Source organism: Diachasmimorpha longicaudata, chromosome 3 (genome assembly GCF_034640455.1).
Source record: "Diachasmimorpha longicaudata isolate KC_UGA_2023 chromosome 3, iyDiaLong2, whole genome shotgun sequence".
NCBI classification, from domain to species: Eukaryota; Metazoa; Arthropoda; class Insecta; order Hymenoptera; family Braconidae; genus Diachasmimorpha; species Diachasmimorpha longicaudata.
This window is the reverse complement of record NC_087227.1, coordinates 5,611,288-5,633,803: the sequence shown is the minus strand read 5'-3', so window position 1 is coordinate 5,633,803 and position 22,516 is coordinate 5,611,288. Positions and strand designations below refer to the sequence as shown.

At 40.6% G+C, this 22,516-nt stretch overlaps 4 protein-coding genes across 5 annotated transcripts; 2 read left to right on the top strand and 2 right to left on the bottom strand.

Moving 5' to 3' along the window:
- The first annotated feature begins 1,206 nt into the window (after positions 1–1,206).
- On the top strand, positions 1,207–17,298 carry LOC135160899 (multiple epidermal growth factor-like domains protein 8). The gene is made up of 4 exons (XM_064118020.1): positions 1,207–1,563; positions 1,675–1,960; positions 2,329–2,492; positions 3,027–17,298. The coding sequence occupies exons 2-4, from the start codon at positions 1,756–1,758 to the stop codon at positions 11,757–11,759; spliced, it is 9,102 nt and encodes a 3,033-aa protein (XP_063974090.1). The 5' UTR covers positions 1,207–1,563; positions 1,675–1,755; the 3' UTR covers positions 11,760–17,298.
- LOC135160906 (uncharacterized) lies at positions 14,472–16,814 on the bottom strand. 2 transcript variants are annotated; one of them, XR_010298652.1, is made up of 5 exons: positions 16,675–16,814; positions 16,385–16,553; positions 15,606–15,868; positions 15,297–15,421; positions 14,472–15,050 (listed from the first exon to the last, which is right to left on the bottom strand). XR_010298652.1 is itself a non-coding variant. In XM_064118037.1 (4 exons), the coding sequence occupies exons 1-4, from the start codon at positions 16,743–16,745 to the stop codon at positions 15,044–15,046; spliced, it is 510 nt and encodes a 169-aa protein (XP_063974107.1). In that variant the 5' UTR covers positions 16,746–16,814; the 3' UTR covers positions 14,472–15,043. The 2 variants fall into 2 exon arrangements, 1 of the variants encoding a protein (XP_063974107.1); XM_064118037.1 differs by lacking the exon at positions 15,297–15,421.
- LOC135160900 (intraflagellar transport protein 80 homolog) lies at positions 17,059–20,569 on the top strand. The gene is made up of 7 exons (XM_064118021.1): positions 17,059–17,195; positions 17,337–17,675; positions 17,845–18,918; positions 18,980–19,341; positions 19,402–19,552; positions 19,655–20,228; positions 20,467–20,569. The coding sequence occupies exons 2-7, from the start codon at positions 17,578–17,580 to the stop codon at positions 20,539–20,541; spliced, it is 2,334 nt and encodes a 777-aa protein (XP_063974091.1). The 5' UTR covers positions 17,059–17,195; positions 17,337–17,577; the 3' UTR covers positions 20,542–20,569.
- Positions 20,269–21,976, bottom strand: LOC135160905 (bcl-2-related ovarian killer protein homolog B-like). The gene is made up of 3 exons (XM_064118036.1): positions 21,734–21,976; positions 20,970–21,416; positions 20,269–20,905 (listed from the first exon to the last, which is right to left on the bottom strand). The coding sequence occupies exons 1-3, from the start codon at positions 21,974–21,976 to the stop codon at positions 20,771–20,773; spliced, it is 825 nt and encodes a 274-aa protein (XP_063974106.1). The 3' UTR covers positions 20,269–20,770.
- Positions 21,977–22,516: the final 540 nt, after the last annotated feature.

Sequence of the window (22,516 nt, the reverse complement as noted above, 5' to 3'; positions counted from 1 at the left end):
ATTTTTTGTTTTTTACGTTTTCCACGGAAGAAAATTGTCTGATGAATTATCGGTTTCGAGCTTTGATTCTTTATTTTTAGGGCATTATTGCTCGAATAATTTTTAATTGATGGGATTTCGGGATTCTGTATCAGCAATGTCCCCGACGTGGGTCCTGGGTAATGATGACAGCGCCTAGAGTTCGAATTCTAATACTCGCTAATTTATAAGGAACAGTATAATCAATTTAATTAAGAAATTAATCGCATGAAGAAGCAAATGAATGGCTCCAAACATCTACCTACTTCTGAATATCAATGGGGGTGCATGGGGAAGACTGAAACAGTCTTGAAACAACTGTTTCAAATAGTTGTACTGTAAACAAATTTTGTTGTCAATTTTTTTTATGAACATGCTTTTTATGAGCTGAACATTTTTTTTATGCTCAATGACATTTTACTTCATTGCGTTTTCTAGTGCGATGCGGGTGGGGCGAGGGGCTGAAACCAGTAGCTCGTAACCCGAAAATTTGAAATTCAATGTCGCCCGCCGCATTTAAATTTCCCGCTTCGAACGTGAAAATATGGCGATCACGTGTCGGCCTCCGCGATTAACCATATCCATGAGTTTGCCCTTCTACATCAGTTTTTCTATGGTCGACCTTGAGGCTAAGCAGAGACCTCTGTTGGCTACAGGCGGAGGTTTCATACTTTAGGAGCCCCCCCGATATTTATACATACCTGCTGGCTATGTACATACGAATACAGTTTGTGTTTTCACTCTCTCTCTCGTGGGACTGTACCCTACCACCACGTACAGTCCCTCCAAAAATCGCCGAATGTACCCACCATAGAGAATAATCTCAAGTTGAAGGTCAGAATCGGAGGTTAGGAAATTCCTAACCAACGCTAGTCGTCACCCCGACGCTGAGGGGCACTACCGTCAGTCGTGGCAGCTGGCAGTGACAATGAAACGCCCGAGAATTAGTCTGTCGATTAAAAAATTGTCTTTGCCCTCCTCATAGACAGTCCCCCATGAAATCGTTAAGTGGAGAATTAAATTCTCCTCGATCAGGCCAAGTTTCATTCCTTAGTGAAAGAGGAGACGACATCGACAGCTTCTCCAGCTGTAACAGATTGTGGTGGGCCCTACGGCCGGGGTCAGTACTAGCGTTGGGGGGCTCATCCCATCACCGAGATCCAGCCCTCTACTTGATTCTTTCCTCTGTGGTACAAACATTTCCTTCGGAAAGTCCCGGGAGGCGAGAAAGGCCTAGATACCAGAACCGTCATCCACTGGCAACACACTGACGTTTCCACCATCGTCATATACATACACCCATTCACCTATTGTTGTGTGTCAGTGGTATTATTGGTTATATACAGTACTTCAATATCTACATGCGTAACAAGTACACAACAACAGAGTCGTTTAAACAATAAAAACAATTGTTAGTGAAGTGACGATAAATCGAGTGACGGAAATGTGTTGCTAATTGATACATACCTCAGAATGTTAATGCAGAGGTAATCATTGATCAATACTTGTTCAATGTTTACAAGTTGGCCTTGTCACTGAAAGCTGGTAGGTGTGCCTGAATCTCGCTCCAGATTTATCGCAAATAATCTGTTTGCATTGTTGTTTGAGAAGAGCTTTATCCGGTAAATCTTGTGGTATTTATTTATTTATTTTCAGGCAAATGAGGTGAAGAGTTATCAATGAAGTTTAATGATGAGGATACGAAAATTTAACGAGGACTGAGGTTGATATTATGCGATGGGGTGGCTAGAAATAACGTCTATATGGTTCGTCATGTGGACGTGCCTGATGTGGGGCCTTGAGCTCGTCCCCCAGGTAACGCCAAAGCAAGTGCCATGTGACAAGACTAGAAAGGTATTTACTGACACCTGGGGGATGATCAGTGATGGACCCATGGGATCCAACTATACTCAGGATTCTCATTGCGAGTGGCTGATTAAAGGTGAGAATTTTCATTTCATCTTTTGGGTTTTTGGTTTTTTCATTTCAGCGTATCGATGTACTTTGGCTGTTTTTTCGTCAGCGAAAGTTGTTTATACTTTGCAGTGGACGTCAGTGCTGTCATTTGAGGTAGATTTAACCCTGAGATTCTTATTTTATTGATAAAAGAGAGAGATAAATTAAAGAGAAATAAAACTCAATCTAAATCATCTCCAACAATGCATGCTATGCGATAGAAAAAATAATGTGCAATATGACCGTCCAGAAATAAGTTGCTGATTTATTATCAAAAATAGCACTGCTCTATGAATACATAAGTAATCTGTCTTTTTATTTCGCATCGTCTCACAAGTCGTTTGTTATTTCCAGCAAATAATAGCCAACAATTCATAACCCTGAGCTTCAGAACAATGGGAACTGAATGCAGCTACGATTATGTATTTGTTTACGACGGTGACTCGTTTCGTTCACCATTGCTGGGCAGTTTTAGTGGGAAAACTGAACCGCAACAAGTTACCTCGTCGTCTGGTTACGTGAGTACATCGCAATTATTTCCTCACTTCAAAGACGAGTCCTTTGCCCAGAGTGGCAGCAGATAATCATTCCGGTTATGCAAATCGTGCCATACGTCATGAATGACACTTCACTAGTTTCTACTTCTATTTCAAAGTCCATATTTATCGGAATTTGAGAATATTTACAGAAACCTGATGGATCCACTGCGCAATTTTAAGAATTATCTATCGGTTTTTCTATTTTATTTTAACGAATTTGCCATTTTTAACAGAAGAAGTTAGAAGAGTCAAATTTTTTCTCCAATATTTCAGTTAAATAAATTTATTCTGTTCATCTATTTGCTTTTCTTGATCAATTAAAAATTCAAAACTTCAAAGGAGAAACACAAATAAACAACTGAATAAAAAAAATTGAAAGTATTGAATAGAAATTAAATAGAATTATCCAGCGCATTACCTGTTTGGTTTTCTAAATTTGTCTTCACGTCGAACTATGAAAAACGGAATTATGCATTAGAAATAAAAACAAATAAATGATTTTTCATTTTACAGATGTTGATATTGTTATATAGTGACACAAATTACGTCCTGGATGGTTTTCACGCCGAATTTTCGGTGACTGACTGTCCAAACAATTGCACAAAGCATGGAAAATGCATCAATAACACGTGCGTTTGCGAAAATGACTGGGGTGGAAAAGATTGCTCAAGGGCTCTCTGCCCAAACAATTGTGGTCAAGGTGGTACCTGCGGAATTAAAAGATGCCAATGTAGAAAAGGTTTTTCGGGACAATCTTGTTCGCTTCACTCAGTCCATCCGGAGGGTAACAAGTGGCACTGGTTGTCACATTCTGAAGGAGGTATGACACCTCGAGCAGCTCATTCAGCCGTTTACGACGGTGAAACTGATTCTCTCTATGTGTTTGGAGGATACGATCTCAATTATGTTCTTGGAGATTTGGAAGTTTACAGGTTTAACACGAGTCAGTGGGAGGATGAACATGGAAGTGTTCTAGAAGGTGCATCTGCTGCTGAATCCCTAGATCCGATGCTGATAGCTAGTGAACTCGAGCGAATAGGCACAGGTCCAGAAGAGAAATACGGCCTCTCCTCCTCGTCCTTCGTTTGGAAACTCCTCTACAATATCAAGGGAAATGGCACTCTGAGTCTTCGTGACCGAGCAACAATGGATACAACTCAGCACGGTTGGCGTGAGCTCCGAAACACTCCTGAGCATCGTGAACGGGAGCGTAAAGCACAGGAAGCCCGAGAGGCCGAGGAGAATCGAAGAAAGCAGTCTCGTCTGGTGAGATCCCTGTTTAGAGCTCCCAGGGACACCGACGAGGTTCCTGTATTTTTCGACAAAGCCCTCTCGACGCAATCAGAATTCGTCCAACAGATAATCGACACCAACTCCACCACCGAAATGGTTTTCACATCTGAATCCCTGAATCCAATTGGCTCAAATACAAATGAAACATTGAAACCGAGCCCTAGATACGGTCACGCTGCATGCAAATACTCTCGGGGCTTCGTCATCTACGGAGGAAAATTGGCAGACGGTTCTCTCTCCAACGAGCTTTGGCATTACGACGTCGAGACCAAAACCTGGACCCTTCGTGCCAAAAGTTCAGACCTCTATCCACCCCACTTAACTAGGCACACACTGACCCTGGCCGAGGATCGAATTTATTTGTTTGGAGGGAGTACAGTTGATGGTGAATTCTCATCAAGTCTATTCAGCATAAAATTGGATCTGACAGACACCAATTCATCCTCGGAAAAATGGAAGAGAGTTCGTCCCAGGGGAGGAAAGGAACTAGACGTCCGAGTTGTTGCTCATTGCACAGTATATCACAAAGCAACGAATTCGCTTCTTGTCTACGGGGGAGTGGTTGCTAGTGTGGCGAGATTCAGCAAGTTATCGGATCGAATGTTCGTGTTTCAGCTGGACAGGAAGGTATGGTCGGAAATTCATTATCCAAGAGAGCATCTTCCTGATATTTATGTTCCAAGGGAAAGGGCCTTTCACACCTGCAACATCATCGGAAATTACCTTGTGGTCTTCGGAGGCTATTCTCATCGACACAATAAAGAGGAGATCTGCTACGACAATCAGATGTATCTTTACAATCTTGGATGTCATGTGTGGGTAAGTCACGAGGTTCTTGGTGTCAGTGACAAGGACTCTGGATATCCGAAACAACAGGGGGTCTTTGCTCATGCTGCTGATACCAGAAATGGAAATACTCTTCTGCTAGTTGGTGGATACCATGGTAATGTCAATGCTGATCTTCTGGCTTATACTCTACCACCGATGCTGGCACCTGGTGATGATGATTACATTGAGCCCGAACAGTTGTGCCCCAAACACAAAAGCTTTACTGAATGCTCAGCCAATCCTGAGTGCGGTTGGTGTTCAGCGGATGAAATCTGCTATGGGAGAACAATTGGAAGTAATTGTACAACTAATTTGCAGACGTCAAGATGTCCTGGTGTTTGTCCAGTTCTTGGTGACTGTCACTCTTGCTTGATTCATGGCCAACCTGGTGGAGGATGGGGCACAAACTCCAAGGGAAAAACATCAATTTCTAATAAACTTAATTTGGGAACATGCACTTGGTGTGTTCAGAATGCTCGTTGTCACCATAAAAATGATAATTACGGAGTGTGTGGCTCTAGAGATGACACGTTATCCAGAATTCCGGCGTGGTGGGGAAGCAAAGGTACTGAAATAACGAAAGTTGAAGAGTGCAGAGAGATGGATAAAAGGCCAGGCCTGACATTCCTCAAGTACAAACCCCCTGTCAATTTCACACAGCCTGACTCTGTGACAATAGTCAATGCAACGACAATTGATTTTAATGTTCCATCAATGCAGGGAGCGAAAACTGAATCAGCCCTCGGCGGACAGATGATAGCCAGACTGACTGGCTTCCTCAGGCCCCCTCAGGATTACTGGCTGAGCTCAGCTGAACAGCTAAAAATCTGTGTGAGTTATAACAGTGCCACTCTCAAAGTCTCACGACACAACAGCTCCAATGAACTTGAACTCGTGGCAAACTTAACTGCCGACACGTCCCAATGTGTTGCGACAAAGTGGTCTGATGGAACTTACATGAATCTGGAGCCTGGAAGGTATCTCTTGGACTTTGAATCAAAGAGAATGGTCACAGCCAATTATGCTTATCCATCGAAGATGGAAATCACTCATAACAGGAAAGGGGACACCAATGCCAAAGTCTTTACATTTGAATATCTCGAGCCTTATCAAAATGGCTCGTGCGATCAGTACAAGAATTGCCTCCACTGCTTGACAGACTCCTCATGCGGTTGGTGCGACATCAGCAACAGTTGTCTCTCCAGAGCCACTAATGAAACTGAAAGTTGTTCAGTGACGATTGATTACGATGACGAGGGAAATCCAATCAATGAGTGGCATTATCTCACCATTACTCCCTCCTCCTGTGCCAACTGCTCCAACTACATCTCCTGCGAGTCATGTGTATCCACAAATCTATGCGAGTGGTGGACAGAAGAGGCGAGATGTGCGAGAATGGGAAGACTCCCTAACAGTGTTGTCAGTCTCGAGGAGTGTCCAATGCCATGCAGACAGAGGTCTAATTGCACTCAGTGTTTAGATGAACGAGGAAGATGTGTCTGGTGTGAGGCGACACAAGAGTGTTTTTCATTCTCGGTTTACACATCAGAATATCAGTTTGGATTGTGCAGAGAGTGGATGGATCAGGCGGGACTCATGGGTGTGACCTCCAGATCTGGTTCATCGTTGACTGGTAACGATCAATGCAAATCCTGCAATCGTCACTCAAACTGCACCAGCTGTCTTCATTCCCTCAGCTGTGGATGGTGCTATTCCCTGGAGAATCCCATAACTGGTTTCTGCGTTCAAGGGGACTTCAATCGAGCTCATGTCAACTGCAGTCTCATAATCAATGAGAATCAGAGTGAACAGTTCAATGAGACTCTCACGGAGGATCAGGTCGGGTGGGCGTATGCTCAGTGTCCGGATGTTGACGAGTGCGATCTCGGCCTTCACGACTGTCACAAGGACGCTCAGTGTACGAATACTCATGGCAGCTATAGTTGTCAGTGTAAACGGGGCTTTCATGGTGATGGAAAGGAGAATTGCACTAAAACCTGTTACGAGAAGTGTGTCAACGGTTACTGCAGTGAAGCACCTGAGTACAAGTGCGAGTGCAATCTTGGTTGGACTGGACCCGATTGCCGGACAAATTGCGGATGCTACAATCATTCGACATGCGTTAATAGCGTTGGAGTCTGTGACGAGTGTCAGGACTGGACGACTGGTCAATACTGCGAGGAATGCAAGGCGGGGAGCTACGGAAATGCAACAACTCCTCTGGGCTGTCGTAAATGTAACTGCAATGAGCATGGAGATAAAAATCTGGATTACTGTGATCGCCAGACCGGTAGATGTTTTTGTAAGGATAATACCAAAGGGGAGACTTGTGGAAAATGCCGACGGGGGTATTATGGTGATCCTAGAGACGGTGGTATGTGCTATTACGGATGTATGTCACGAGGAATGCTGAGTGGCGAGGGTAATGGAAAGCAAGGTCTCGGCAGCAGGCATTCCCAATTGTCCCTGTGGGAGAGTCACTTGGGAGGAAGTCCAACGAGAGAATGCCTGTGGATTGTCAGTCCCAAGAGTGGATTGTCTTCTGTCAATCCACCTACCTCGTCAGCAACGCAGAGTGTCATTCAGTTCACCATTCACGATGACATCAACGTCAGTTGTCAAGAGAACAGTGTTTACGTATATGATGGACTTCCTGACTTTGTCTCCTCAACGAGCAGCCATCAGAGCCAACTATTGGGTGTCTACTGCACCGAGAGCACCGACTATCCAGTGACAGTTGAAGCTAAATCAGGAATTCTTACGGTTCATTATAAACAACTGGACGAAGTGGAGGGATTCAATGCCAGTTATGTGGCTATGACATGTGGTGATAGTTGTCCACCGAATCGTGAATGTCGAGGTGGCAATTGTCTGTGCAAAGTCGGCTTCGTAGGAATCAATTGTGATATTGAACTGTGTCCCAATAACTGTACTTCATTGAAGAAACATGGAGTCTGTGATAAGAGCTACGGTCACTGCGTCTGTTCGCCAGGTTTTGGAGGGCGTGATTGTGCTATTAAAATCAAGGAACACCAGCTGGTTTTCACTGAACTCTTTAACTCTGAGTACCTTGCCGATCATTTGGATCATCTCCGAAAGACTCTACCACGTTTTGGTCACAGTCTCGTGGCCGACAGACGTGGAAGTTTATGGATGTTCGGAGGATACTCGTTGAGCCATGGACCGCTGAATGACATCAGATTATTCGACACCAAGAACAACACGTGGATGCCAGTGACAGTCGAGTCAACATCTGAAGCTTCAATGCCGCAGGGTAGGTACTTCCATGCCGCGGAGATCGTTCACAGTCGTCAGCAGATCTACATCTACGGGGGGCTAACTATGAAAGAGGAGGGAATTCTCGGTCTGTCCAATAATACGTTGAGTGACTTCTGGAAATTTTCACTTCAGAATCAACGATGGGGACTGGTGAAGCAGGAGACCATTCTCAAGGAGGAGCCTCCCCCACTGGCTGGGCACACTCTCACCCTCAGACGCAATGGTGAGTCTGAAAGTCTCATTCTGATTGGTGGATTCAGTCCCAAATACGGTTACTTGGACAATGTCTGGGAGTTTAATCTCGAATCTGAGATATGGGAGAGTGTCAAGACCTTGGGAAATGGTCCCCTGGGGGTTTATGGACACACAACTGTCTATCACCCTAAATCAGACAGTCTTTACGTTTTTGGTGGCTACACTTATGCTGTCAATCGCACCTTCATATCGAACAAACTCTATGCACTGAATTACAAATCTCGAACCTGGTCGATTCTACCACCCTTTGATGACGACTCCAGTGATGGAAGTTCCCTACCTCAAGCTAGATTTCTCCATTCAGCAGTCACCACTGACGAGTACATGGTGATTTTCGGGGGTCGTCAGAATCCTCACAACACCAGTGACTCACTCATCGCTTATAAATACGCCTGTAATCTCTGGATACGACTGATAACAAAGGACACCAAAACCATTGGTACACCACCTCCACCAGCTTACGCACACGCCATGACTCATGCTGACCCAGAGTTGAATCTTTTGTATGTTGTTGGGGGTTTCGATGGGGGGATAAAGAGTCACGTGACTCAGATAAGTATTCCGGAGGATCTCTGCAGTCTCTGGACGGACAAGATCACCTGCAGAAAGTACTTCGGCTGCTCTTTCTGCGCAGTGACGACGATAGACGGCAAGAATGCTTCGTACTGCTTCTCGAATCAATTATTTGGTAATCGAGATGACAAATGTGATATTAACGTTACACAAGCTCAACGATCAAATGGAATTTTTTGTAATTCTGAATGGATGGCAAATCGAAAATGCCAGACATTGAAAAGCTGTTCAGAATGCCTGGCCCAGTGGCCGTATTACAAGGATGAGGATCCTGTCTGTCAATGGTGTATGAATTGTCCAGTGGGAAAATGCCTACCAGTAACCAAAGACTGCACTGAATTGAATAAATGTAATAGCCTTCCAACATCGGTGACAGACGTTGGACAATGCGGGGAGAGTCAGTGTCCCGCGAGTGACTGTGATAAATGCAATGGTTTGGGTGATGATTGTGTCTGGACTAGACAAATACTCAAGACACCAGGCTCAGGTTGGAAGCAAACTGCTGAGCCTGTCTACGATTGGAATTGCGTATCGAAGAGTCTCGTTGAGAGATCCGATATCAAGATGACGAGTGGTGAATGTGAGAAACGTTGCAGTGATCATAAAGACTGCAGGAGTTGTCTGAAAGCTACGGGATCAGAGGGTGGCTGGCACGAGTGCAGATGGTCAACTCAAATGAATGAATGTATTTCACCGTCCTATCAGCCACTCTACTGTGCCGGAGGTGTTTGCGGTCTTGTTTTGAAGAACACCGATGTAGAACACTGCCCTGAGCCCTGCTCGGTGTTTAAGCAATGCAGCACGTGCCTCAAGCACTCGCACTGCGGCTGGTGTTCCCTGGATTCGGCTGAAATAACTGGCCAGGGGATATGCACTGAAGGGTCTTTGGAAGCGCCCACTGATCATCCAGCTGGTGGCACATGTCAGATGCTTTACAATCAGATGAATCCATCTACCCCAGCACCAATTACGACGACCACCCTTTCTGTATCATCAAACTCCTCGATGAATGATACAGATCCTTCTGCCAATGTCACGATTCATAACGATAGTTCGGTTATCTATGTCATTAAGAAACCGGAGGTCTTCTCCTGGCACTATGTCAGGTGTCCCCCTGAGAATGAATGCATCAATGGACATCACACGTGCTCTCCAAAGAGCGAAAAGTGCTTCGACCTGGAAGAGGGATTTGAGTGCATGTGTGGAGACGGTTACAAGAACGAGACTGCTTTACCGTTCAATGAATTTGGGAGAAAGACCTGTGTTCCCGTGTGTACTCAGGGCTGTGTAAGGGGCACATGCGTGGAGCCCAACGTTTGTCGTTGTGACTTCGGTTATGTTGGGGCTAATTGCTCCATTCAATGCCAGTGTAATGGGCACAGCAACTGTGCAGGACCAGATAAATTGGATGAGTGTTTGGAGTGTCATAATAACACAATGGGCCCACAGTGCGACAAGTGTCAACCACTTTACGTGGGTAATCCTGCGGATAATGGACAGTGCGTTCCCTGTTTGGATTACTGCAATGGACACACTAGAATTTGCATCAACGAGAGTATGACAGTGTCCGATCCAAATTCGGTGGATCGTATGTCAATTGAATTACTCACCAAGCAATTAGTTGAGGGCCCAGTGGCCAAAGCTAAGTGTGTTAATTGTGGCAATAATACTAGGGGCGATAAATGTGGGGAATGCATTCCAGGATATTTCCGAGGAACTGAAGACCTCAGAGATGTTTGTCGTCAATGTGAGTGCCATGGGCATGGGTTCTCCTGCGATCCTGTTACCGGGGAGAAATGTAATTGTGGGAATAATACGGAGAGCGAACCGTCTTGCACTATGGGACCCAGTAAAGGTACCAATGTTCAGGGAGTTCCCTGCTGGAAGGTACAATGCAGCAAGTGCCGGGAGAATTATGCCGGCACGCCGACTGGGGGACATCAGTGCTACAAGACTGTCACCGTCGATAATAAGATGTGTTTCGACTCAAAATTGATTGACGAGTGCAAGATGAAACCGAAACCCTTGAATCCTGGACAGACTGTGTTCTACATGGTTCAGCCTCGATTTATGAATGTTGATATCAGAGTTATGATAGACGTTACTCAAGGAGCTTTGGATCTGTTTCTCTCTCCGAGGGATGATTCGTTCGTCGTTAATCTTAATTCATCGACTGGGTATCAGGAAGTCGGGCTTGATGAGCGATTCAAGTGGAGAAAGGATCACTATGACAATTGGTTTGATGATCATCTGTTGCATCGAGTGAGGATCGTTGAGTTTTTTCCTAATGACAGTATTCCGGAGATAAAGTGGAGTACTGGGCAACAGTATGTCGTGATGGAGAGATACGCCGAGGGTCTGGCTACGTTCATTACTATTGAACAGAAGGACACGTTCTTGGTTGTCAGGAATTTGACAAATCGTTTGGTCCTGACAATTCCCCAGGACAAGCATGAGCTGGGACAGACCAAGTTTCATATTGCTCTGAGGGCTATTGACACACCATATCCGGAGATAAATGGACGTGCTGCTTATGGAATGATATTCTTCCGGCAGGATCAACTGCACATCGATCTTTTCGTCTTCTTTTCGGTGTTCTTCTCATGTTTCTTCTTGTTCCTTGCGGCTTGCGTCGTCGCGTGGAAGACTAAACAAGCTGCTGATGTGAGGAGGGCGAGGAGACGACATGTTGTGGAGATGCTGCATATGGCAAAGAGGCCCTTTGCCTCGGCGACCATTCTTTATGATCGCGATGGAAACGAATGCAGCACCAATTCACCGCAACGAAAGGGTAGGAGAAATAAAATCATCAATTTTCATAGTGATGTCAGACCAGTTGCTGTTGAACCAACTGATGATGGTGTTGCCGCCGTTGCTACGGTTTTTATTAGACTACCTGGAGGCCCTCATGCACCTGTTAAACTGGCACTCGCTAGCTCGTTGATTCTGTTGACGAGGGTTTATCCGGTCAACAGTCGTGTGTTTTTGAGACGCAGGAATAGTCATGCTATTAATTGAGATGGGGGAGAGTGGTGATGATTTTGCATTTAACAAGTCTATGGAAAAAAATAATTTTTTTGGCTTGCACTAAAACAATATTCTGTGGAAGGCAATGGGAGCTCCAGATTGAGACCTTTGAGAATTGAAAATTCAGGTAATCGATGAGATATAGTAGAAAAATATAACGAATTCGATAGAAAATTTTATTGGATGTTCAGTGAACTTTAAGTAATTTTTGGCTGATTCGATTTAAATGTTCGATAGAAAATATTCAATGGAACAAGTCAACGTCTACATTTAAAGTCTTGAAGTCTCGTAGTAAGAATTTTTATCCGAATCGATATTAAAATTTCAAGCTATACTATTGAGGGACACTTGTATAAATCTTTTAAAAACATCAGTAGAATTTCATTTTTCTATGCAGTCTAGTATTTTACGATTGAAACGTATCATACTTGTGCGTTAACTCCCACGAATTTCATCATTGGAAATTTACTTCAATGGTGTTAGAATAGTTCAGATTTACCCCTATGCTTCTACCCTTATTCTCGAAATTAATGGAATTCTATAGAAGTTCAACAGAAATGACTAGCGAATACGTTTTTTCTTTCTACCTCATATAGGATTCGAAAATTAATTAGTAAATATTTTCATTCGTCCACCTTCATCACTCGACTCAATGGCTCCTTCCCTCTATCTGCGTTGTCGAAGACACGTGGGTGTTTTTACCATTCCATGACGAGACTGTACGTGTGTATATAAAGATCTGTAATTAGTCTAGAAATTTTTCTTTTCGTTTTACCAATAATTTCGTTGAAAAACTTTGAATATTGAAAGTGAATGAACGATTAATCAATTAATGATAATTGGCGTGCATAATAATGATTGATAGGAATGATTATTTCTGCGCAATATTGATAACAAAACAGTATTAAGAAAAAAAATGTGAATTTATAGAAATCTCGGAATTAATTGTACAATTCATAAAAATCGAAGGTTCCTAAGAAAATTGGTTACTGGAATGGTGCAGCTATTTAATTATATAATCTCGTCTATGATATTATGAAATTGGAAATATGTCGACAAATAATATAAAACGAGTAGATTTATATTGGATGAACGACGATATATGTATATAAATTGAATTGGATATTTATTGAAAATTAATCATCTTCTTTGAGAGACGAAAAAATTGGTTTCCCAAAAGTCTCGCGTGATGCGAAACAATTGCAAATTGGCTGTTATCAAAATTGAAATTTTTTTTCTATATTATTTATTTATTTCTTAATCAAAATTATATTCATCACTTGTGCCAAAAGTGAACGGAATATTCAGTACTAAATTTGTCTCTTTCGGTAGTCTAAAACTTGTATTTTTTTTAATATTCCAAGAAGACTTATTCGAGAATGTTTTTTCCCTCCACGGGATGTGATTGATGGTGAATGCCTGTGATCCTGGATCGGCGATATTTTTTTATTTTCTGTTCCTATGCGATAATAATTCACACAATCACGTCCCATGAATCAGGATTGCGACGAGTCGTTTTAATTCTGCAAATAACTGTTAAGTTCGTGATAAATTGTTGAAGAAATAATTTTTGCATGTATGACAAGTGAAGTGGTGTTTCGAAACAACAAAAGTGGAAGAACTCACTGAATTTGAAGAACAGTATTCTGAAAATACATCGAAAACTGGTGGCTCTCGAGAGAAATACCAATCGATCGTTTTTGTGGCTCGTAAAATGCATTAGAGAAAGCTCTATTTCAGAAAAATATTTATAAATCCACTGATTTTTCAGATATTGGTAAATTATCGTACTTGAGGAATGTGAATTCATTGTAAATTGATAAAAAAAAAATGTATTGACTCGATGGATGTCTCGAAGATTGCTTCGAATGTAAATGATTTGTCAAATAATTGTACAGGGTGTTTTTTTTACATTTCGTCTTTCAATGAATCGTTGGAACAACAAATCAATTTTGGCCACTCAAATGGTTATGAATTATCCCGATATAACGGAACAAATGAAACAAGAAAATATATATTAATATATGAAATGAGTAAGGGAAGACATTAGTGTAAAAAATAAATGGATATTGATGATATTGTATTTATATGAACGAGATCGTCCGCGCGTGCTACGCACGCGCCATCTTTTCCAAATCATAAGAATTGAAAACTCTAGAAAATGAATGCTCTTATTCTATCTTCGAAGTTAAAATTAAAACTCATGGAAAAAGACAATTGGGAAAATCTTAATATATTTCGATTGCTCTAAGATTGCATATACTATACAGTGCGAGGCAGCATACGGTATACAGAATCGAGAACATTTCCGCAAATTCGAGATTTAGCTATAATAGCGACAGCAATCAGTCAAGTCAGGAAGAGGGCGTTCTTAGTCTCATAATAATCTAATCTAATAATTAAAGATTTTCTAATTATTTGTGAACATCAAATTATGCGATTGAGATTATTTATTCCCTTCACATAACCAAGAACATCGCTGCTTGCGAATTTTTTTTCGTGAGTAGTAGTGCAGGAGACATTGTTGCCGCACCAAGGTGTATACCTGCGACTTACAACCGTAGGGAAGGTTCAAACTGAATGTCTGCAAAAAAATCGCGTTTTAAATTTTTATTAATGAAACCATTAACTCCAAATCTATGCCACTTGCGTTCAATAAACATTTACAGGAGTGGGACGGATTTTGAAATGAAAACAAAAATAATGTTCCAACAATTATAATTGACATTACAACATATGTTAAGAAATATGAACAAACATTAACATGAATACATCCTTTGTATCACTTATCTGTGATTCCGGAGAGCTTTATCTACTTTAATCATAAAATTAATTAGTCTTCAGTTTTCTCTGTTATATATAAAAAATACAAATGTTTAGTAATACTTTTTCTTCAAAAACAGGGCCATATATTGAAATAAATTCTGAATAAATACTAATGTTCATGAATAGATTATTATAATTCCATCTGTTTTGGTTGTTAAAGCTAAATGAGTATTAACCTTACTGCTATGAAGTTGGCAGTCTTTAAAAGTAAAAAATCAGATTCTTAAAGAGCTCAAGCTTGTCAATGTTTCATTTTTGTGTAAAAAAATAACAGTATTAAACTTGTTATAGAATTAAATTTTTGCGTAAAAAAATAACAGTGTTAAACTTGTTATAGAACTCAATTTTTGTGTGAAAAAATAACAGTCTAGAACTTGTTATAGAAAAAATTTTCAATTTTGCAATTGAACTTCCAGAGTAAATAGCACGTCATTAAAGCTATTCAGCTTTCAGTTTCTGAAACAAAAAAGATTATCTGTTCTTAATAACTGTTTAATGAATGATTCAATGCATTTTCATTTATATTTCCATAGAAAATTTTTTTTATTAATGTTCTAATGAAAATATTATACTGAATTCTGCTTGAAACTAAGCCAACATTAGATGAAAATATTGCAATATTCTCTTGCATTGAAGGGAGAATAGTGAAAAATTAAAAGTAATTAAATTTGGATAACCATAACCATTAATAAAAAAAAGTACCTTATTCGCGACGTCCATCGCCTCTCCAGATGCAGATTCAGCTGCCCCTCGTTTGAGAATGAGAGGAGGTGCTTCGACAGCATCATCCAACTCATCTTCATTGAGGGCTACATCCTCAGTCAGGACTGCAATGTCATCCATGCTGTTAATATTCAGAACAAAACCATCCCCACGACAATCAACTCGACCTTTAATGGTCATTTTGATTCCCTCGATCAAATCTTCTCTCGGGATGTATGTTACCACGTGAATGGTCATGCGATGGACCCTTGTGCAAAACATGCCAGATCCATAACTCGAACCACTTACCGTGGTAATGCTTCTGAATGGCTCTTTGAGCCATCCAGTGATCTGGACTGGCCCGCGAGCAGCACAAACGTTCTCCATCTCAATTTTTTATATGAGATGACCTTCGACCTTCCATTGTCAGCTCCATTCGTAATGTTAAATGTGCCAAAGATGTCGAAAGTGCTCCTACGTGCAAATTGAAATTCTTTGTCGCTCACAGTGTCCGTTGATCGCCGATACTGTGGATTGGCCGCTTTAATAATCCCTCCAGTGATTTTTATTATCTAAAAAGTAAAATTTCAAATTTTTCATATATTCTCATAGATATTCATTCAGATATTCGCATAGATATTCATATAGATATTCATTTTGTTTCCAAAACAGAAAACTGACCTAGAAAACTGAACTGGGCATTTATGTTATTTATTCGTTGATATTTTTTTTCCCTCAAGGTTCCCTACAAATAAATAACGTACGTTCTTACGTTCATTTGTTTGCAACGAACCTATCGGGAAATATTCGATAATTTCGGAGCTCTTGTGGTATTATATGCGATAATTTTTTCATAATTCTGCCGGTAGGCTATATATAAAAAAAACAAACGATAACTTAACCAAATAAACCTCTCTTCATTTCATGGCACAATTCTCTTTGCCGAAATTTGGATAGGAAAAATAATCTCCTAAATACCACTCGAGCTTCAACATTATCGAGTATTTCCCTCTAGGTTCCCTACCACTCTTGTGGTATTATATGTGACAATTTCACTTTTTTTCTTTTTGAATGGAAATCACCTGTACCTGATACATCTTGATCTCATCCTTGTATTTGAGAGCATCATCCCCCGAGCAAAGTATGCGAACCCTTCTGCCATCATTGTTATTTAAAATGCACTTGTAAATCCACTTAGATGGAGACTTTGGCAACTCTCTCAGGCCTTCAATGCAGTCGACGTAGCCGATGATTTTCCTAAGAAAAAAAAAATGAAATTACTCTCCGAACACGTGTCAATGATAGGTTATGATGATTGAATGCATAATAAATTTTTGAAATATGTTCATTTTTTAAAAATAATAATAGGAATACTTACATGAGTGTAGCTGCAACATTGAAATGATCAATGGCTCTGTTGGTCGTATATTTAATAGGTGGAGATGTCATGATGTTTCACGATTATAAATTATCTCCTTTTTATAATAGGATAAAAACACTCAAACACGTTGCCAAATGTGATGGTTTTTACCGGTTCATTTGTTCCAGCCCAATGTGCGACTAATATAATCGACAGATGTCGCTTCGGTTTCTGTCTTACGCTTACGCATTTTCGAGATATTTCTTCGAGAAATATCGATATCGATCTGTACACGGGTCTCCTTTTTATAATAGGATGTAACGCTTGAATCTTGATAACTGCTGTACAGATCTGAATCTCTGATATTTTATAAATATTTTATATTGTAGATCCTTCATTCGACCAGAATCTTCCATGCAACGTAAACTCACTCCACGTTTGTGCTTGATAAGTAGATGGAAAAAAAATAATAGAAAGTACTAAATGAAATCTATATAACGTCATTATTGTATTCAGGAGTACAGTTATTATGGAAATAGGTGAAATTTTACGAAATTATTTAATGAAATTGTATAAACATTGATTACATAGTGCAATGTATGGGGGAATTTTATTTAATAAATATATGATAATTTGTGAATATGTTCAGCCTTTAATGATAATTTATTTCGATAAAACAGAATCAATTACCTCCAAGGGTTGACCAATCAGCCAAATTACTTGGGTATCGTTAGATAGTTTTTCAAATTATCTAGTGGTTCCTCTTATACTACAATCGATGCCATTGGAGTCATGCTCCAGGTTTCCTTGACAACGGCGTCAGGCACAATCAAAACACATGTGGCTCAGAGAACCTCAGCCTTACATTCCTACTCCAGTTATTCGTGGTATTAATCTCGTCAATCATTAGTCATTTTCAAAATGCGGTTTAAAATAGCGAAATGGAATAACATTAATGGCCATAAAAAAATAGTAACATGTGTTGCTTGGAATTCATCGGAGGAAATTTATTCCACAGGGTAAATACAAATACGATAATCTGTAGTTAAATTATAAAAAATACTATTGCTGATGAATATCTGTAAAATTGGGAGAACTGACTGAGTTTCTAGAGCAACTTCTTTCAAGGGAATAAATAAAAGTACGAAATTTCTGTCCAAAAATATTGAAAAAACAATTATTTACTAGAGAAGACCACCTGCTGATCTGCTGGCATCTAGAAGGTGGTACAGCTCACCCATCCACGGTGACTCAGTTCCCAAACGACTTCAATCCAACCGACATGCAATGGCACCCCCGTTCGATCCAAAATGTCGGCACCAGCATGATAAAGCAGTCCCTCGACGTGCTGCTGATAACAACAGCAGACGGAAAGTTCCACTTTGTGAACAAGAATGGTCGAATTGAGAAGAGTGTCGAGGCTCACAAGGGGGCTGCCCTGTCTGGCAAATGGAGCACTGATGGTTCTGCACTGCTGACAAGTGGGGAGGATGGAAGCATAAAAATCTGGTCACGAAGTGGAATGCTCCGTTCGACCATTGTCCGAGGCTCTCTACCGGTCTTGGGAGTCAGCTGGAGTCCAGACTGCTCCATAATTCTCTTCTCCCAGGGCTCTCAACTGGCAATTCAATCATTGAACTCAAATTCAAAGCCTAGAAAGTGGTTTGCTCACGAAGGTCTCGTTCTCGTTGTCTCCTGGAATCGCAGTAATGGATTGATTGTCTCGGGTGGAGAAGATTGTCGATATAAACTCTGGGACAGCAGTGGAAATCAATTGTACAGCAGTGGGGTCGGAGAATATCCGATTACGTCTGTTAATTGGGCAGTCAATGGTAATTACTTTGCTGTTGGATCATACAACACCATCAAACTCTGTGATAAAACTGGATGGTCTCATTCACTGGAGAAAATTAATACCGGAAGTATTTACAGCATTGCTTGGTCCAATGATAGCACTCAAGTGGCGATGGCATGTGGCAATGGAAGTGTCTTAACGGCTCATGTCATTGATAGACGTCTTGAGTGGAATAATTATGAAGCCACCTTGGTTAGAAGGAAAACTATTGAAGTAAGGGAGGTTGGAAATGCTGTGTTGGAGACACTCGAGATTGCTGACAGGATTGTGCACTTTAAATTTGCCTTTGGACATCTTGTTGTTGTTACACCGAGCCAATGTCACGTTTATTCTACGAGTAATTGGAATACACCAGCTATTTTTGAGCTGAAAAATGCGGCCATCTCTGCGGTCCTGCTTGCGGATAAGTAAGAGGCTTTTTATAATAAAAATAAAATAAAAGAAAATTTTCATGTGAATGTATTCCAGGCATTTTGTACTCGTAGAATGGAATTCTCTGACGCTCTATAGCTATCAAGGACGACTGCTGAGTGTCCCTAAGTGGAAGGGAATGAGCCAAGAGCCTCTTCACCCTCCCTGCATTGCTCTCTGTTCAGACACCCTTGTCGTGAGGGATCAGACTAACGAGAAACTCCTTCATATCCTGGAGATTTCAAATAACAAGCCAGCAGTGGAGGCTCAGCCTCATCTGCATCTCAATAACATTGCCGAGATAGCAATCAACTGCATGGGGAGCTTAAATGATCGCCAGTTAGCCTTTATCGATATAAATAGAGATTTGTATCTTGTGACTGTGAGAACAAGTGGGTTCGGGCGCGTTTGTAAGATAGGTATGTTTTTGCAGGGAATTAAAAATGAAAAACAAATTTCATCTTTCTGAGAATTTACAGCTGCTATGGTACAGAGCATCGCCTGGGCGACAGACGCTAATGTATTAGCTGCTATGTTGGATGCATCGTTATCAGTCTGGCTGTGTCCCAATTGCGTTCATTACAGTGATAGGAAAGTCATCAGAAGGACTCGAATTGATAAAGAGAACAGGTAACTTGAATTTAAATGAATTGGTCTACATTGCACTGTCGCGCAGAATGAAAATGATTTTTATCGTGTAATTCGTAATTTTCTTTTCTTCTCAATATTCAGTGAATTTGGAAAGCAACCGAGTATCGTAAGTGTCCAGAATGGAATGGTAACAGTACGACGTGGTGATGGAGCTCTAGTGGCCACAGCATTTTACACATTTTTCACGAGTTTACATAAACATATTACGCGAGATAAGTGGCAGGAAGCTCTCTCCTTATGTAGGATTGCTCAGAATGAGATTTTATGGACTTGTATAGCAGTCATGGCAACTGAAGGTAAACAGTTGGAAGCTGCAGAGGAGGCTTACGCTGCTATTGAGAGATACGACAAAGTGGATTACATCCAGTGGATAAAGAAATTACCGAATAAAACGGAGAAATTGGCGGAAATGTCTCTGCTAGCTGGTGATTTATTAGGAGCAGAGGGAATTTTGCTCCAGAATGGACTCATCGGTGAGGCGATACGCATTAATATTCAAATGTATAATTGGAATAGAGCCTTGGAGCTGGCGGTGAGACACAAGAAATTAATGGAAGAAGTCTTAGAAGCTAGAAATATGTACCTGAAGGTGTTGGAAAAAGCGGAGACCAGTCCTAGTTATCTAGCGTTGATGACTACTAAAACAAAACCTGAGGTATATTTCATATAAAATTCACAGTTAAGACTCGAGTTAATTATGTTTTGATTCTTTTTTTTATTCTGATAATCCAATTTTATTTTTAATCATAAGTGAGGTACGACCAGGCGCGAATTTTCTAAAAATTAATTATACAATCAAAAGTCTTTTAAAGAGCTGAATATTTCCCTACAATATTTTTATAAATAAAAAAATGTTTGATTATGAGTGAATTGGTAACAATGTTTTTTTTCAGTCGCCGGAAGTGATGAAGAAAGAAAAGGAGCAATTGGAAATGGATGAATTGATAGACGAAACCACAGTTTTCTAGAGAGAGGAAGTTTGGAAAAAATAGATTCTCATTATTGTAAATATTCTTATCCATCTCAATCATTCAAGGCAGCGCACTGCCGAAAATTATATGGAGTATGGTGAGTTTTTTATCGATGATGCAATCCCAATGAGATAATGAGATAATTTTTCAATTTGTTACATCAATAAATGTGTTGTGTTACCACTGTCAATTGTATTATACTATAAAATCTATTGTTCACAGTCCATCAACTTATTAGGAACCTTAAAATAATTGCAATGAGTCCCACGAATAAAGTACAAATCACTAAAAGAATCACAAAGTTACGTTCTTGCCATGTTTGCTTCTCAGTTGGGGGCCGATATTTCGTTGCTAATGTGCCCTGAAAAACGATTTCCTTCATTTTTGGGAAACAAAAGTAATAACGTAAAATTGAATAGACGTACCCAGCCACCATTGGCGTGAATCCAACTGGCCAAATCCTCTTCGAGGATCTCGGTCATGGCCCTTTGAATCGAAGCAATGAACTGCGGTCGATCTTGTCGAACACAATCAACAGCGATAGCGCCGGCTACTGCATACAGTGCTATTATTTTACTCCAAGTCATTTCTCCGTATCTCAGAATTTCCCTCGCAACATCGTGCAGAGCCTCAATGGCAGTTTGCTCGCAAGAAAAACCCCCACAGCCCACTTGTCTAGCTATCCTTGTGAATAGATGGGGATGCATTTTCTCAAGCTCAACTCCGATTGCGATTAATTCGGGATAGACTTCAGTGATTATGGTAGAGCAAGCGGCAGACAGTGCAGTCACTCGCTTTAGTCCGAGCTTTCGTTGGAATATTCCCGAACGCTTGAGGCGATTTCTTATGTACTGGCCACATAATGAAGAGCCCTTAACACAGAAAAGTCACGAGGAGTGAAGATAAAGGTGATAATTGAAATTATAATTGTGATTTTTAGAATATTTCTTCGATTTATAAAAGAATTTCTGAAATTATTCGTATGGTATTCCAAAGTGCGCTGATTTCTCATCTTTTGGAAGAAGTGCAACAGTTATTATCAACAGTATCAATAAAAATAATTAAAAGTACAGTAATCATTCGAATGAAAGAAGGATCGAAAACCCTTAATCAATTACTATTAACATCACCCACTTCAACGTGATTTTCAGATTAATTTCCCAACAGCAATAATAAAAAAATTGCGAACCTGCGCGACAATAAGTTCGAGTGAAGCAGATACAGATCTCCATCCAATAGTGTGTGATATTCTCCTCGAAACAGCCCCACCGACGTTGCTCAATCGTCTTCTTGCGGAGCCGACAACCTGGAGTGAATCTACAGACGATCCAATAGCCGCTAAATTTGCCTGGAAAGTGAGAGCTATACTTCCTCTTCTAGTTACGAGATGAACTCCATTCTCCTCATGTCTTTTCGCTGACATAATGGACATCGTTCAATTTTATGATTTTCTTGTTCGTTCCCAGAGAACAATCTTCACACGGTATCATTGTCAGGTGGAAATAATTCCACAGTGATGACGGTAACGTCTCTCAGAAGTGTCACCATCCTGACCTCCGGGTGCTTGCCTCATGACAAAAAATTCTGGAAAGAATAATTTATTGTTTGTGTAACACCCTGTGACACTTCGGAGTAACGATATTTTATGTTGTCAATCAATAATGGATTGATCGATCATTCATCGACTGCCATTCATCATTTAATGTTTTTTCTGCCACTTAAAAGATGAGTCATTTAAAAAACCTTAATAGATTTCGATATTTTCTATGATTTATTCACTTCAGATATTTTCTAGATTTTTTCCGGAGATTTTCTATTTTTTTTTCATTTTATTCTTTTGTGTACGGAGTGTTGGAGCTCTCAGCTGAAGCACTGAGTTGTTAAACGTTTTACATGTCAGAAATTATAATTAATTGATTATTTTCGAGAGGACGTTTCAGTGCAGGCGAAAGTGATGGGTAATTGAGATCTT

Bases quoted from the DNA above. Each gene is read 5' to 3' on its own strand.
- LOC135160899 (XM_064118020.1), top strand. From the start codon at position 1,756: ATGGGGTGGCTAGAAATAACGTCTATATGGTTCGTCATGTGGACGTGC. The intron at 1,961-2,328 runs GTGAGAATTTTC...TGTTATTTCCAG, and splicing joins TTGCGAGTGGCTGATTAAAG to CAAATAATAGCCAACAATTC. The intron at 2,493-3,026 runs GTGAGTACATCG...TTCATTTTACAG, and splicing joins TTACCTCGTCGTCTGGTTAC to ATGTTGATATTGTTATATAG.
- LOC135160906 (XM_064118037.1), bottom strand. From the start codon at position 16,745: ATGACATCTCCACCTATTAAATATACGACCAACAGAGCCATTGATCAT. The intron at 16,554-16,674 runs GTAAGTATTCCT...TTTTTTTCTTAG, and splicing joins AATGTTGCAGCTACACTCAT to GAAAATCATCGGCTACGTCG. The intron at 15,869-16,384 runs GTACAGGTGATT...TTTACTTTTTAG, and splicing joins ATGAGATCAAGATGTATCAG to ATAATAAAAATCACTGGAGG.
- LOC135160900 (XM_064118021.1), top strand. From the start codon at position 17,578: ATGCGGTTTAAAATAGCGAAATGGAATAACATTAATGGCCATAAAAAA. The intron at 18,919-18,979 runs GTAAGAGGCTTT...AATGTATTCCAG, and splicing joins GCGGTCCTGCTTGCGGATAA to GCATTTTGTACTCGTAGAAT. The intron at 19,342-19,401 runs GTATGTTTTTGC...GAGAATTTACAG, and splicing joins CGGGCGCGTTTGTAAGATAG to CTGCTATGGTACAGAGCATC.
- LOC135160905 (XM_064118036.1), bottom strand. From the start codon at position 21,976: ATGTCCATTATGTCAGCGAAAAGACATGAGGAGAATGGAGTTCATCTC. The intron at 21,417-21,733 runs GTTCGCAATTTT...TTCTGTGTTAAG, and splicing joins TCGAACTTATTGTCGCGCAG to GGCTCTTCATTATGTGGCCA. The intron at 20,906-20,969 runs GTACGTCTATTC...ATCGTTTTTCAG, and splicing joins TTCACGCCAATGGTGGCTGG to GGCACATTAGCAACGAAATA.